Below are 16022 nucleotides of genomic sequence, written 5' to 3'. Positions count from 1 at the left end.
CATTACATTTGAATTAATTAATCAAATGTAATTACATTTGCACAGTAACAATGCACAGTAAAGAGCAATACAAAATACATATAGGCCTATGGAAATAAGACTAGTTGGATTATATTCACAAGAGGTATAAAACACGTTGCCTGTGTCCCTTATAAGTCAAAAAGAAAATGCTATTCATTATTCTTTGATTTCTAACTTCAAGTCTTAGTCATAGGTCTTAGTCCATCTCTTCATTTTTGAACCAGTCACTTTAATGTTTCCACCGAAAAACCGACGTCATCCCAGCGCGACGGCTTCAGATCGGGTACTGACAGACACCCAGTCTAAACAACAGCTAGCAGCTTCTGCAGTTATATCCGTTTAGCGGATTAAAAAAAACAACGATTTTCATATTTTTTACATTCAAATCACACACAGTGGAGGTTTTGTAGCTTCAGTCTCAATGCGTAACTGTTATCTTACCCGCTCTCCTGAAGTGGCTCAAGCTTTAGCTGTTAGCTGTTAGCTGTGAACGGGTTGTGTCACTGATGGAGGAGCTGCCGCATCTTCCACCTGAAGTTTGGGTCTACGTGTTCAGCTACCTGAGCACGGATGAGAGGCACACGGTCCGCACCGTCTGCAGGCAACTCAAGAGGCTCGTCGACCACCCGTCCCTATGGCGGGACTACACGGTGGTGCTGTCCGACCTCCGCCGCTACACCTACGGCTTCTGGGACACCCTGAACCACCGCAAGCTCACACGGGTAGCTGTGCGACACCTGCGGCGCAAAGAGTGGCGTCGGCTCGTCAAGTTCCTGCCGTCCCTCACGGCTATCGTGTTCGTGGACGGAGGACGGATCTACAAGGGCAAATACCTGGACAACCTGGCCCGGTTCCCCGACTTGAGGGAACTAGGAGTTCGGAACGCCAACTGGGAAGAGCCGGTGATCGGGAGGAGTCTGAGTGGGCAGCTGCACGAGCGGCTGACTCACCTGAGCGCGTGTAACGTCCGGCTGCCCTGCACGGTGGAGTTTATTAACGCCGTGTCACACCTGGTCAACCTGCGGTACCTGGTGTTCCACCAGCAAGGGGAGGGCTACGGGCTGGACACGGTGAGGCCAGTGCCCTGCGGCGTCTTCCACAACCTGCTGCTGAGCCTCAAGAAGCTGAAGCACCTTTCCTGGGGGATGAGGGGGGAGCCGCCGGAGCCGCTGCCCGATGACTACCTCAGCCCCACGGACCCGGAGAATCCAGGTAAGCCGGTACCCTGCACCCGGTCCCCGGTCTGCCTGTCCTCTTTCAATGCTGTGCTGTCTCCCTGCATATTTTCCCCATTAACTACAAATACTAATAATAACCTTAATTTGTATAGCACCTTTCAAAACAGTTACAAAATGCTTTACAATGAAAAAACATCAAATTTAAAACGGAGAATAAAATGAACTTCAAGCTTAAATACACGAAGGGCAACTCAAAAATGAAAGTAAGTTTTTTGGAATTAGACGAGAAAAATCACACGTACTTTAAATATAGTTGCAGGTTGATTGTCTGATCTACTGATCAGTTATCCACCAATCGTAGAATCGGGCTGTAGTCTTTGTTTTGGCTCATTTATTACAAACCACATGTACTGTTTGTGCCTGGCCTTAGGGCTGCAATTAACAATTATGGCAATTATCAATTAAGCTGTGACAATGAATTGATTTAGGATCGGGCCAAAGGACAGTACACACCACAAGGCCATAAAGGTTTGACTCTTCTCCTCTTCCTCGGCTCTGTAGGAGCGCCGCGGTACGGCGGCCCAGCGCTGACCAGCCTGGAGCTGGTGGATTACCCAGAAACCATCCTGCCAGAGAACGCACTGAGGAGTCTGACCTCACTCAGGTCTCTGACTATCCGCTACAGGTACATCAGAGAGGGCATCGAGTGCCGCCTCACCTCCTGGCTGAGTCCCCTCCATCAGCTGGAGACCCTCACCATCATCGGTCAGTTAAAAGCTTTTCCTCTTCCTTGTAAGAATATACACTTTATTTATCCCACACTCTCGACCCAGCAGCTCAAACGCAGCACAAATAAATAAAATGAATAAAATACACATTAAATATAATAGAAAATTGAAAGTAACATGGTATTATGTACACTATAAACACTTGTTTGGTGGGAATAAATATATACAGATAAATATGTATATGAAATGGCATATTGCACAGGTCACAGTAGGAGGTACAGAGTAATAATAAATATATATACATAGTGCAGAATATTAAGTGTTGGTTAATGTTATTGTGTTAAAGTGTTGTCTTTTCCTGGTTTTAAAGGCTGCATTACAGTAAAGTGATGTCATTTTCTGAACTTAAATGTTTCATTATTTGCCTTGACCTACTTAGTCATTATAGCCACATTATTGATGATCATGTATCAAAACTCTCATTGTGTAAATATTTGGTGAAAGCAACAACAGTCAACCCTACAATATCACCGCAATGTATCGATATATTTGGACGAAGATATCGTGATATTTGATTCCCCCCCTCTGCCCGGCTCTAACACAAGGCAGTTGAAGGAACGTGGCTAAACACACGTATCCTTTTCTTTTGCGATTTCTCTTTCCTGCCCTCCCCAGGAGGAAATTCTCTGGCTGCCTATACGACCACCATCCCGTCCAGTGTGACCCGTCTGACGCTGCGAGTGGCCATAACTCTGAAAGACATGGACTCCATCGCACCTAAAGTCCCGGGCCTGGAGCACCTGGACATCGAGCAGAACCGCTCCAGTGGCAGCCTCTGCAGACGGATCCCCATGTTGTTTCCTCAGCTCAGGACACTCAGGATACGGTGAGCCACACGGGAAACCACTTCCACCCAAAATCCTTTGCATTTTTTGTTTGTTGGGAGGGGTAAATATAATAGAACTGTGACTAGTAATAATAGTAGTAACAGGGCGTCAAGCAGGACCACGGCAGCAGCTGCAACCACGGTCCAGGTGCCACCACAATCCGAGAAATCTGTGAGGCGAGAAAGCACAAGGACTAGAAGAAGCTCAGTTAGTAACATGCATTAATGGGACATGAATGCACACCGATGGAGAGAGAGAGGAGCTCAGCGTGTCATAGGAAGTCTCCCGGCAGTCTAACACTATAGCAGCATAACTGAGAGCTGGTCCAAGGTAAATCTGAGCCAGCCCTAACTATAAGCTTTATCAAAGAGGAGAGTTTTAAGCTTACTCTTAAATGTGGTGCTGGTGTCTGCCTCCTGAACCCAGACTGGGAGCTGGTTCCACAGGAGAGGAGCCTGATAGCTGAAGGCTCTGGCTCCCATTCTACTTTTGGAGACTCTTTAAGATATGATGGTGCCTGACCGTTAAGAGCTTTGTAGGTCAAGAGAAGGATTTTCAATTGTGGACTTTACGGGAATCCAATACAGAGAAGCTAATATGAGAGAAATATGATCTCTTTACCTAGTCCTGTGTCAGTACACGTGCTGCAGCATTCTGGCCATTGTTCATTGTATCTGTTCATTGACATCTGTGCTTCCACCGATGTGTTCGTGTTGTGTTCATGCAGGGAAAGTCTTCCTCCTACTCATCTCTTGTTTCTCAGGTTCTTCCGTCGGGAACCGGAGAAAGACCTGCTGAGCCTCAACCGGCTGCGCCACCTGGTGCAGCTGGAGCTGCTGGTGGAGCGCTCCTTCATCCTGAGGGATTACCTCAACGGCCACCCGTGGCCCAGCCCCAGCGTCCGGGCGCTCATCAACCAGCTGCGAGAGCTGTCGGAGAACAGGATCACCGTCATCACGACCATGCGCCAGAGAAACCCACTACGAGAGTGTGACTGTGTGTGGGAGGGCGACTGAAGAGGGGCAAGGAAGCTGGGCAAATCTGTTTTTTAATTCCTCCTGGAGAAGAAGAAGAAGACAGAGTCGGGAACAGAAGGTTGAAATAAAAATGTATTAAGACAGACATACACATTTGTAGGGTTGGACATCGTTTTGATATTACAGTTTCGGATTGCAATTCCCTTCGATTACTAAGGTCTTCAGACTTTCAAATCATAAAGCTTATAAAAGAGTCGAGACATGACAGTGATTGGATGACGAATCAAAGATTAGAGCAACGGCTGCCATCTGTTTTGGCTCCCCCCCCGTACCAGAATGTTCACCCATGCAGCCAGACCATACTCCAGCGCTGTAGAGATAGGTCTGGCAATGTGAGACTAGTTATTTACTTGCATCTTCCCAAACATTTCCAACAGTGTTCAAACCCATAGGTATCTGTCATTTTATTCAAGGCTCTACATCGTTACATAAGGTCTCCTTTTGATGGCGTCCTATCCCCTTTGGGCATGCGTCAGAAATTGACTCTTTATCCAGTTGTAATGCCACATTGTGATGCACTTTTTATTTGAACCGGATGAAGGATTTGAGTCATCGGACGTCGGGATCCTAAGTTCTCAGACAAACAAGCTGAGCAAACGTCAGCGGCAGCTCGGCTCGCAGCCCGTCCGCCGGCCACTGAAGAGATCCTAATTGGAAGAAGCTGAGTGCGTCTTTAGTTAGTTTAGTAGTTTTTTTTATTGAGAGACCCCTAGCAGCAGCAAATGTGAAGTATCTGCAGAAAGTTCCACAGAGGGTTGAGTTTAACATTGATCGGGAAAACTAGAAAGGTGGAAAGGAGGGATTTCATTGTTGACTCAATCTAGAATTTGTGATTGTTGTACTGATGGTGCTGTTTAAGTGTACATTGTACTGAGTGGATCATGAAGACAGCACGTAAAGGTGGAGCACGTGTAGTTTGCATTAAGTGGAAGAAAGAGGCATTTATAAATGTAGACATGTCTCTAATTTAAGGCTGCTCAGATAAAGGCCTGGTATTCTTCAGTTGTCAGGAGCTCTGGGCAAAGTTTCAATTAGTTTTTATTTCATTTGAGTTTTGACTTTTTAATTTAATTTTAGTTAGTTTTCAGAGTGCGTTAGTTGACATTGAGCCTTTTTATATATATTTAGTTTTTGTCAGGCCCGGGTATAATGCCTTAGAAGTAACACATGGTTGGAGAACGGTGTAGAAATGGCCATAATGTTTAAATCTTTCTTTCAGTACCACACTCGAAGAAAAGTTGTTCCACCCCCCAGTTGGTTAACATCAGAGCTGAGCTGAAGAGCTTTTGGTCTGTGACGAGGTTTAAATCCCGTTGTTGTTATTGAGTTCTACAGACCAGACTGCATGTGAAAAACAACGTGCTGATTGTGAAGCGACAGAGCCGCCTCCTAGAATATTTGTCCGTTTACTGTTTTTAGGGCCGTCCTCGACTAAAGAAGCTCTCTGTCGACCAACGCTCAGCGCCAAGTTCATTTAATCGACAGATCTGTAAAACAGAGTTTCTCCACAAGGAATCATGCAAAAGCACCGCTTTGAAACTGAAAAATGACTTAAAGCATAACTGACCAATCAACTAAAAGACAAAATGACTCTAATCTTATTCGACTAAGATCAACTGGAGCAATCAGCCCTACAGTTTCTGGGGTTAGATGTCACCAGAGTTGACGGAAATATCAAATCTGAAATAAATGTATGTTCATTTCTATTTTTTATTAGTTTCTTATTTTTTATTTTTTTTGTTCTTGAAGGATTTAATGTTTTATGTTTTTAGTTTCAGTTTACGACAATATGTTCGCAGCTTATTTTAGTTTCAGTTTTAGGCTGCAGCTCTTCTCACCGATCCACTTAGTTTTAAGTTCCCTCTGTTTAGTTTCTGGATGTTTAAAGCTCCGCAAATCAAATGATTCATGCTGAACGCACGACCAACTTCCCCCCCCCCCCCCCCAAAAATGCATGAATTGAATTAATGACATTTTTGTTGTTGTATTTATTTTATGTTTAAAAATAATGCACTTGTTGCTTATTGAATAAACTACCTTATTTGCTTTGTTTGTGCTGCGAAAATCATTTCAATGTTTTAAAACGGCTTTCCTCGTGGAAAGTTTAAACATTAAAACATGAACGTTCTTTAATGTTTACAGTCTATTCACGTTGATTACTGAACTCAAAGCTATTGATTGCAGCACTAAATACTGTCAAAACAATATAAAAATGTCGGTCAAATATGTTTTTCGATGTTTTTATCACCATATTAAAAATCCAGCGGCCGGCCTGCGTTTGCACTTTACGTGTATATTTGTAGTACTGTATTTCATTTGGACTATTTAGTTATTGAATTACCAGAAAACATGTTATGTCGTGATATACATACATCGTGATGAAGATATTGAAATGACCTATATCGGGATAGAAGATTTTGGCCATATCGCCCTATACATAAAAGACATCGTTATACTGTCACGTTGCCCCGCCCTTTTTAAGAAGTCACAATTTTGTTTTTATTTTCTCTCAAACGGTTAAAATGAAAAAGAAAATGAAAGCCAGGACAAGGAGTTAGTTCAATACGACTGCAGAGTATTTACTGTGACGGGAGGGAATGATTCTTATTTTGGGTTTTAACCCAGAGCCAACAAGTAGTTGAGACGCAGACTTGCTTTGTCAGAGGAACACCCCCACCAACACACACACACACACACACGTTTCTCAATAAATGGACCCAAACTTCTTTTTCTAAAATCAATGGGATATCTGTTACAACTCGACTGCAGTTCCTAACACATAAGACTGAAATGAGCAGCCACTTTAAAAACCATGCAAAAAATGAGCTTTGTTGGAAAACTTGAAAGAGTGATCGTTTTGTTCACAGTTGGGTTTTTTTTGTTTTTTTCAAATGTATGTATGCTGAATTAAATGAAATTGTGTATATGTGTCTTCTCCGGGAACCATCACCTTATCGTGGTGGAGAGGTTTGTGTGTCCCTATGAACCTGAGGCCTGTGTTGTCTGGAGCTTTGTGCTCCTGGTAGGGTCTCCCAAGGCAAAGTGGTCTCAGGTGAGGGGCCAGACAAAGAATGGTTCAAAAATCCTATGAAAAATCGAGGAAGGGATGAAGTGACCCTGCCCGGAGGAAGCCCGGGGCCCCCGTCTGGAGCCAGGCCCAGATGGAGGGCTCGTCAGCGAGCGTCTGGTGGCCGGGTTTGCCACGGAGCCCGGTCGGGCACAGCCCGAAAAAGCTACGTGGCGGACATCCCTCCATCCCATGGGCCCACCACCTGTGGGAGGAACCGCTGGGGTCGGGTGCGCTGCCACATGGGTGGCAGTGAAGGTCAGGGGCCTCGACGGACCAGACCCGGGCAGCAGAGGCTGGCTCTGGGGGACGTGGAATGTCACCTCTCTGTGGGGGAAGGAGCCGGAACTTGTGCGGGAGGTGGAGCGCTACTGGTTAGATCTGGTGGGGGCTTACCTCTACGCACAGTCTTGGTTCTGGAACCATACTCCTGGATAGGGGTTGGACTCTTTTCTTCTCCCGGAGTTGCCCAGGGTGTGAGGCGCCGGGCGGGTGTGGGGGATACTCACAAGCCCCCGGCTGAGCGCCGCTACGTTGGAGTTTAACCCGGTGGGACGAGAGGGTCGCCTCCCTACGCCTGCGGGTTGTGGGGGGGAAAAACTCTGACTGTTGTTTGTGCATATGCACCAAACAAGAGTTCAGAGTATTCGGCCTTCTTGGAGACCTTGAGTGGAGTCCTGCATGGGGCTCCAGTTGGGGACTCCATAGTTCTGCTGGGGGGGGACTTCAACGCGCACGTGGGTAATGATGGAGACACATGGAGAGCGTGATTGGGAGGAACGGCCTCCCTGATCTAAACCAGAGTGGTTGTTTGTTGTTGGACTTCTGTGCTAGTCATGGATTGTCTATACACGAACACCATGTTCGAACTATAGGGATGCTCATAAGTGTACTTGGTACCAGAGCACCCTAGGCCAAAGGTCAATGATCGATTTTATAATCGTTTCATCTGATCTGAGGCCATATGTTTTGGACACTCGGGTGAAGAGAGGGGCGGAGCTGTCAACCGATCACCATCTGGTGGTGAGTTGGGTCAGGGGGTGGGGAAGACTCTGGACAGACCTGGTAAGCCCAAGCGGGTAGTGCGGGTAAATTGGGAACGTCTGGAGGAGGCCCCTGTCCGACAGACTTTCAACTCACACCTCCGGCGGAGCTTTTCGTGCATCCCTGTGGAGGCTGGGGGCATTGAACCCGAGTGGACAATGTTCAAAGTTTCCATTGCTGAAGCTGCGGTGAGGAGCTGTGGTCTTAGGGTCTTAGGTGCCTCAAGGGGCGGTAACCCACGAACACCGTGGTGGACACCGGTGGTCAGGGAAGCCGTCCGACTGAAGAAGGAGTCTTTCCGGGATATGTTATCCCAGACGACTCCGGAGGCAGTTGCAAGGTACCGAAGGGCCCGAAGGGCTGCAGCCTCTGCCGTGAAAGAGGCAAAGCAGCGTGTGTGGGAGAAGTTCGGAGAAGACATGGAGAAGGACTTTCGGTCGGCACCAAGGTGCTTCTGGAAAACCGTTCGCCACCTCAGGAGGGGGAAGCGGGGAACCATCCAAGCTGTGTACAGTAAGGATGGGGACGCTGTTGACCTCAACTGAGGAGGTAATAGGGCGGTGGAAGGAGCACTTTGAGGAACTCCTAAATCCGACTAATCGCCCTCTATGGTAGAGGCAGAGCTGGAGGATGAGGGGGATTGGCATCAATTTCCCTGGTGGAGGTTGCTGAGGTAGTTAAACAACTCCACAGTGGCAAAGCCCCAGGAATTGATGAGATCCGTCCAGAAATGCTTAAAGCTCTGGGTGTGGAGGGGTTGTCTTGGTTGACACGCCTCTTAAACATTGCGTGGAAGTCTGGGGACGGTGCCTAAGGAGTGGCAGACCGGGTGGTTCCCCTTTTTAAAAAGGGGGGACCAGAGGGTGTGTGCCAATTACAGGGTATCACACTTCTCAGCCTCCCCGGTAAAGTCTACTCGAAGGTGCTGGAAAGGAGGGTTCGGTCGATGAGTCGAATCTCAGGTTGAAGAGGAACAATGCGGATTCCGTCCTGGTCGTGGAACAACGGACCAGATCTTTACTCTCGCAAGGATCCTGGAGGGAGCCTGGGAGTATGCCCAACCAGTCTACATGTGTTTTGTGGATCTGGAGAAGGCGTATGACCGGGTGCCCGGGAGATACTGTGGGAGGTGCTGCGGGAGTACGGGGGTGAGGGGTCCCTTCTCAGGGCCATCCAATCTCTGTACGACCAAAGCGAAGCTGTGTCCGGGTTCTCGGCAGTAAGTCGGACTCGTTTCAGGTGAGAGTTGGCCTCCGCCAGGGCTGCGCTTTGTCACCAATCCTGTTTGTAGTATTTATGGACAGGATATCGGCGTAGTCGGGGGTGGAGAGGGGTTGCAGTTCGGTGGGCTGGGGATCTCATTGCTGCTTTTTGCAGATGATGTGGTCCTGATGGCATCATCGGCCTGTGACCTTCAGCACTCACTGGATCGGTTCGCAGCCGAGTGTGAAGCGGCTGGGATGAGGATCAGCACCTCTAAATCGGAGGCCATGGTTCTCAGCAGGAAACCGATGGAGTGCCTTCTCCAGGTAGGGAATGAGTCCTTACCCCCAAGTGAAGGAGTTCAAGTACCTTGGGGTCTTGTTCGCGAGTGAGGGGACAATGGAGCGGGAGATTGGTCGGAGAATCGGCACAGCAGGTGCGGTATTACATTCAATTTATCGCACCGTTGTGACGAAAAGAGAGCTGAGCCAGAAGGCAAAGCTCTCAATCTACCGGTCAGTTTTTGTTCCTACCCTCACCTATGGTCATGAAGGCTGGGTCATGACCGAAAGAACAAGATCCAGGGTACAAGCGGCCGAAATGGGTTTCCTCAGGAGGGTAGCTGGCGTCTCCCTTAGAGATAGGGTGAGAAGCTCAGTTATCCGTGAGGAGCTCGGAGTAGAGCCGCTGCTCCTTTGCGTCGAAAGGAGCCAGTTGAGGTGGTTCGGGCATCTGGTAAGGATGCCCCCTGGGCGCCTCCCTAGGGAGGTGTTCCAGGCACGTCCAGCTGGGAGGAGGCCTCGGGGGAGACCCAGGACTAGGTGGAGGGATTATATCTCTAACCTGGCCTGGGAACGCCTCGGGATCCCCCAGTCGGAGCTGGTTAATGTGGCCCGGGAAAGGGAAGTTTGGGGTCCCCTGCTGGAGCTGCTACCCCCGCGACCCGACCCCGGATAAGCGGATGAAGATGGATGGATGGATGGATGGATGTGTATATGTGTGTATTATTTACAATTATAAGGATTCTGAATACAAAGGTAGCAAATAATTCTCGAATTGGTATTTCTTTTTAAAGTTGGTATTTCTCTGCCACTTAGTCTTTTTGCTTCCTTGTATTCATCTAACTTTATCCACTGTTTATTTTCATGTCATGTCTGTAAATTGGAGCAAATAACCTTTGTGATAAAGAGAATTGTCTTCATTTCCAAGCACTTATAATCCATAAAATCAGAGGAATTCTAAGATAAACTATTTACAAAATCTGACTGTTAGAACTTAACCAGGACTGAACTGACCCAACTGAACACAAAGGAAGACATATATAATAGGGGTGGAAAAGAAATCCTATGTATCATGATTTATTTATTTATTTCGTCGATTTTCTAAATTGATTCTTTTCCCCAGAATCAATTTTATTTTTTATGATTGAGCTAAATATTTTCTGTTTCTACGGTACTACCGCCGACGGTGACTACATCATATCCGTTTCCAGCAAAAGCGGAAAACATAAGACGATTTGGCTCCTCTCACTCTCCTTCCTGGAAGGCTAAAATAACTCCAGTCCTGATTAGAAGCTACACATGCAACATTGGGTTGTTGACTCTGTATTCTGTGACTCTGTTGGTCACTGATAAGTAGTCCGCTTCAAGGATATTGTAAACTGTGATGTTTAGTTCTTGAATGTGTTCGTTTGCTTAAAAGAAAAAGGAAGCATGCTGATCTGGATGACATGTATAAGGATCCAACTCTTCACAATAAACACATTTGAGACAATTACTGTATCAGTAGTATCAACTAAAACAAAAGCACCAAAATACCAATAAACCATAACAAATAAACATAATGTCTAAACTCCTCACTAGAAATCCCAATCAGGAGGCGCGTACTTCTCTCCAGCCTGACGAGATGTCCGTCAACAGCAGCACGCTCAGCACTGAGAGACACAAAGAAACAGAAATCAGAAAAACTTTTGTAATGACAAACATAAGTGTGACTGTACAGAAATGAATTCATTCGGTGTAGAATAGAAACTAATTTAGTGCCACAAATACTGAATGAATTGAGTATGTATGAAACAAAAGTCGTCGTCTTATCTGTTTGCTGATGTATGAGCCATGTGAATGTAATATGCAAAAGATAATCACGTAGGCTACTAGAGAGTTCAATTTCTGAAGAAACTGCAGTGTGAATGCTGTATGTTGAAAGGCTGACGCTACCCAGAATGTATGAGGTGGAACATGTTAAAGTTTGAATGGTGTTTCTCGGTGAATGTATGAATGAGTAGATAGCAGTTGAAAATGTATGAATTTGTGTCAAATTTGAAAATGATGTCCATTTAAATTGAATATTTCGGAAATTATGAAAGTTATGAAAATTCTGTATAGAAGCATACATGTCCTAATTGAGCTGAACATTCTGATGTTTGAATGAAGTTTCTATGTTGAAAAATGTGGAAGGAGTTCGTGTAAAAAAAGGGTACGCAAGAATAATAAATACGTAGAAGAACATAGGCCTTCAGCATTCACACCAACTCTATGAGGAACTATTCATATAAACTAGTGTTGTCAAATGATTAAAATATTTAATCGTGATTAATAGCATTAATGTCATAGTGAACTCGCAATTAATCGCACATTTTTATCTATTCTAAATGTCCCTAGATTTCTTTTTGTCCAATTATTTTTTCTCATCGTGGATCAGCTTGCTTTGTGCTTTTGTAGCCTGGCTTTGACGAGGGGGCGGAAAATTTGCATCAGCTGTGTGCTTGGCTATCAGCTGTGTGCTTGGTCATCAACTGTGTGCTTGGTCATCAGCCGTGTGCTTGGCCATCAGCCGTGTGCTTGGCCATCAGCTGTGTGTTTGGCCATCAGCCGTGTGCTTGGCCATCAGCCGTGTGTTTGGTCATCAGCTGTGTGTTTGGCCATCAGCCGTGTGCTTGGCCATCAGCTGTGTGCTTGGCCATCAGCTGTGTGCTTGGCCATCAGCTGTGTGCTTGGCCATCAAGTGGTCTTTCAGACTGGACGTGCTGCGATGATAGCTCAGTTCACAACGACCAAACACACAGATCACTTTGGTCTCGTCAATGGAACCATTTGGCAACTTTTTAAAAGTAAACTTTCCATTCAGAATCTTATTGGCATCCATTTCGGCGTCTCGTGCTCGCCATCCACTCAAAACGTAACGTTAGCCTACTACTCTTTGGCCGGCTCGCACGCCCAAACAAGTGTGTGTGGCGTGCCTGTTGTTTTGTTTCCGGTCTAGCTAGATCCGGTGTGGTGTTGTAGTTTTTCTAACGTTACTAGTTGTTGCAACAGCATGTGAAAAAAACTACAAAGTTTGCTAGGCCAAAAAGAATGTTAATCTCGCGATAAAAAAAATTGACGCCGTTAAAATTGGTTTGCGTTAACGCAGTTAATAACACATTTAACTGACAGCACTAATATAAACTATAGAGAATAAGGTCATTTTGAACTCATTCAGTGACTCACACTCAAATATCATGAATGTATTTTGGGATGTGTGTGATATACAGTACAGTCTTGTTTGACGATAGTTGAACTGATTTATTAAACTGTGTTTGAGCTCCATTCAAACTGTTATCAAAAAATCAATGCACACAATTTTACTAGAAATAGTTATTTAACATCAAGATTTGGTTTTTGTCTCTCAACTATACAGTATTAACAATATTAACAAAAGATGCAGACCTCTTTTTACACAGCAGCGTTCAACAATATCCCAGAATAACACAAGTGCATGACGTTAAAGGTACAATAAGTAACATTTCTGCATTAAAATGTCTAAAAACGAACATCCCTATGTTATATATTTTTATGAGTTGTATTCTTACACTATCCCAATATATATTATATATATTTTTTGACATGAGACGTTTCCTTTAGTCGCCTGTCAGTAAAATAGCCCCCCCATCATCACATACCCTTCACCATACCTAGAGATTGGCATGGGGTACTTTCCATAAAATCATCTCTCAATGCAAATCAAACCAGCTATTAGGTTAACTGAAATATAACCATGCTAGTCTCTAGGTATGGTGAAGGGGGGCTATTTTAATTCCAAAGGCCAAGGGAAATTTATCAGGATCATAGTATCCTGGATCCATGAAATAACTGGCCTTTCAAAATAAAAGTCTGCCTGCCTTTATGGGAATCTAACATAGGGGTGTACTGACTTATGCCCCCTGTATTTTAAGGAAGAACATTTATTTATTTACGATACATTATTCATTCACAAAGAAAATTGGTGTCCTTAAAGGTTGGATTTTTCCTCATTGTTTTTAATTAAGGCATTAAGATCAATTTCATAAAGATGATTTTTTCATTCCTCTTTTTAGTCAACTTAAATCCAGTAAATCCAAAGAACAACATGATGGCTTTTGGTTGTTGTTCCCTTGTGTGTGAAAATTGTGTTGGAAATGTCGCTGTGCTTTTTTAATCATCGGTGTAGTTTACTTCATCTTCATGGTTCTTTGGATGCAAATGCAAACAGGAACGCACAAAAGAGAGTTTTTAGTTCCTCGTTCAGTTCCTCTGGTTCCAGAACCCCATGTAACTTCTTGGCCAAAAAAATTTACATTGCTACATTTTGGTTTTTAAGCTGAGTTTTGAGCCAAAAGCGAACTCTGTGCACACAAGTGTTTTATCTCCAGTAGAAGAACTAATCTCCGTTTAAACTAACACGCCCAAACCAAAATATCTCATCAACCTTCTCTTATACTGGGCATGAACAGGAGGCATGTATACTCCGCCAGTTGCTGGTAGTTGCCATGGTAACGTTAGTAGCTAAGTTTCAGAGAACGTGACGTCATGAGCGATAAGACCCAATCAGGCAGCCAAACGTTGGCGTCAGTGTCGGCGTTTGCAGACGTTGAGACGGCAACACAACCCCGCAGATTCCAAACCAAAACAGGTCAGAAGTGCAGGTCAAATGGTTTAGGGGCTCTGAGACGCCAGAGCAGTGTGAAAGCTCAAAGAAGGTAAAGTCTGCACAACAGCTTAGTGCTCCGAAAAAATACTTTAACAGTGCAAACAAGGCACACAACGTTTCGGCCCAAATACACCTGAGGAAGGCCAAATTGTGGGCAGAAATGGTGTGTGCCTTTATTTGCACTATTAAAGGGTAGCTACCGTTTTTTTTCAACCTGGACCCTATTTTCCTGTTTTTGTGTGTGACTGATGGGAACAACAATCTTTGACATTGGTCCAGTATTAAGCATGAAGGTCTGGACTGGCAGCCACAGACCGGGCTGCAATGCAACCCTTTGGGGAAAATGTTTAGCGTCAGTTAGCGTCCACTAAAAGTGCTCGTTTTGCCACTGACAGGCTCATATTAATATTCTAAGTGTCTGACAACATTATGGAAAGGATCCCTTCAGAGATAGACCTTTAAAACCTCTTTGAGACCTTTCTGTTTGACCAGAAACAGCTCTGAGGTTGCAAGCGCAATTTCGCGGATGTTTTTATGTTTTAAAAAAAGGATCTTATTCTTTAACAGAAAGGTCGACCTCCTTAGAAATCCTTTCCATAATGTTGTCAGACACTTACAATATTAATCTGAACCTGTCAGTGGCAAAACGAGCACTTTTGTGTATATTACTATATATTATACTGGACCAATGTCAAAGATTGTTGTTCCCATCAGTCACACACAAAAACAGGAAAATAGGGTCCAGGTTGAAAAAAACAGTAGTTAATAGGGTAATGAAGCTGTTGTGCGGACTTGACCTTCTTTGAACTTGTTCCCTGGATTTCCCGCCCGGCACAACGTTGCGGCGGACATCAGAACTCCAGCAGCAGCGTCAGCGGCTCCACACTGTTCAGGACCATGTCTTGTTTCTGGCCGTAGACTCCCTGCTCCACCTTCACGCCCGCCTTGCTGCACTTCTCTGAGGCGGACATGAGCTCCCTGCAGGCGGACACCAGGTTGGAGAGGAGTTGGGCACCCCACCATGGCTCACACCCCCCTCTGTACTGTATCCTTCTCTTGGGCCCCGGCTCCCCGAGCAGGGAGTCCTGCGGGATAAACAAAACGCTCCCGGGGAGGTTGAGAACGGAAACCGAGCGCCCAGTGTCTTTTCTGAAAAGTTGTGTGGTCATCAGACTGCTGGCTGTTGATTAGACCAAAAAAAACAAACCAGACTGCATTAATATGTATATTTCACTGTTTGGAAAGAAGTTCAGCCTCCCATTAAGATAAGATTAACCTATGAGGAATTAAACAAGATGTCTTGAAACGTCATGCTAAATGTATTTGTTCTGATAGTGAAATCAGTGGTACAAACAGAGGAACGATGCTGCTATCTATTAAATTATCAGGCTACATCTACACTACTATGTTTTCATTTTTAAACGACGTTTTGGGACAAAAACCATCGGCGTCCACACAAGGGTTTTAGCTCCCATATCAGAACTAATCTGCGTCCATTTTAACACGTCTGACAACGCATATCACATGACCGTTAACTCACACTGGGCATGTGCGTGCCGATGTAAACAGGAAGCAGATTGTCGGACGTTACTCTGCAATTAAAAATCGTGGATGTAGAAGTTTGAAACAAAAAAATACTTTGGAGAAAGAACAACGGTGGGGACGGGATGTATTAGCTTGGACCGATGACGAGGTGGAACCGTTACTGAAAGGTCTGTAAGCTACCAATAAGACTGCAGCATCGTTTCCAAAGGTCTCCGTTTACCCGTCCAGACTACAACACAACCCCAAAACGGGTGGGAACGCAAGGCGTAAACATAGCCATAGATATATATGTTTTTAAAGCAAAAGTAGTAGTGTAATCAACTAATCGTTTGATTAAAAATGTGCAACATTTGCTTTTGTCCATA

The 16022-nt window shown here is 45.1% G+C and overlaps 2 protein-coding genes across 2 annotated transcripts in view; one reads left to right on the top strand and one right to left on the bottom strand.

Moving 5' to 3' along the window:
• Positions 1-269: 269 nt before the first annotated feature.
• LOC144534802 (uncharacterized) lies at positions 270-5307 on the top strand. The gene is made up of 4 exons (XM_078276838.1): positions 270-1233; positions 1761-1964; positions 2603-2813; positions 3578-5307. Exons 1-4 carry the CDS (start codon positions 528-530, stop codon positions 3828-3830), a joined length of 1374 nt encoding a protein of 457 aa, XP_078132964.1. The 5' UTR covers positions 270-527; the 3' UTR covers positions 3831-5307.
• LOC144534800 (uncharacterized) overlaps positions 1990-16022 on the bottom strand; it is a 37607-nt gene continuing 23574 nt past the window's right edge. Inside the window, exons 22-23 of the mRNA XM_078276837.1 lie at positions 11025-11098; positions 1990-3872 (exon numbers count right to left, since the gene is read on the bottom strand). Of these exons, the coding sequence (XP_078132963.1) occupies positions 11037-11098 (62 nt within the window). The 3' untranslated portion in view covers positions 1990-3872; positions 11025-11036. The remainder of the gene's footprint in view (positions 3873-11024; positions 11099-16022) is intronic.

This window comes from Sander vitreus, chromosome 20, assembly GCF_031162955.1.
Source record: "Sander vitreus isolate 19-12246 chromosome 20, sanVit1, whole genome shotgun sequence".
Taxonomy (NCBI): Eukaryota; Metazoa; Chordata; class Actinopteri; order Perciformes; family Percidae; genus Sander; species Sander vitreus.
This window is presented reverse-complemented; position numbering and strand designations above follow the sequence as displayed.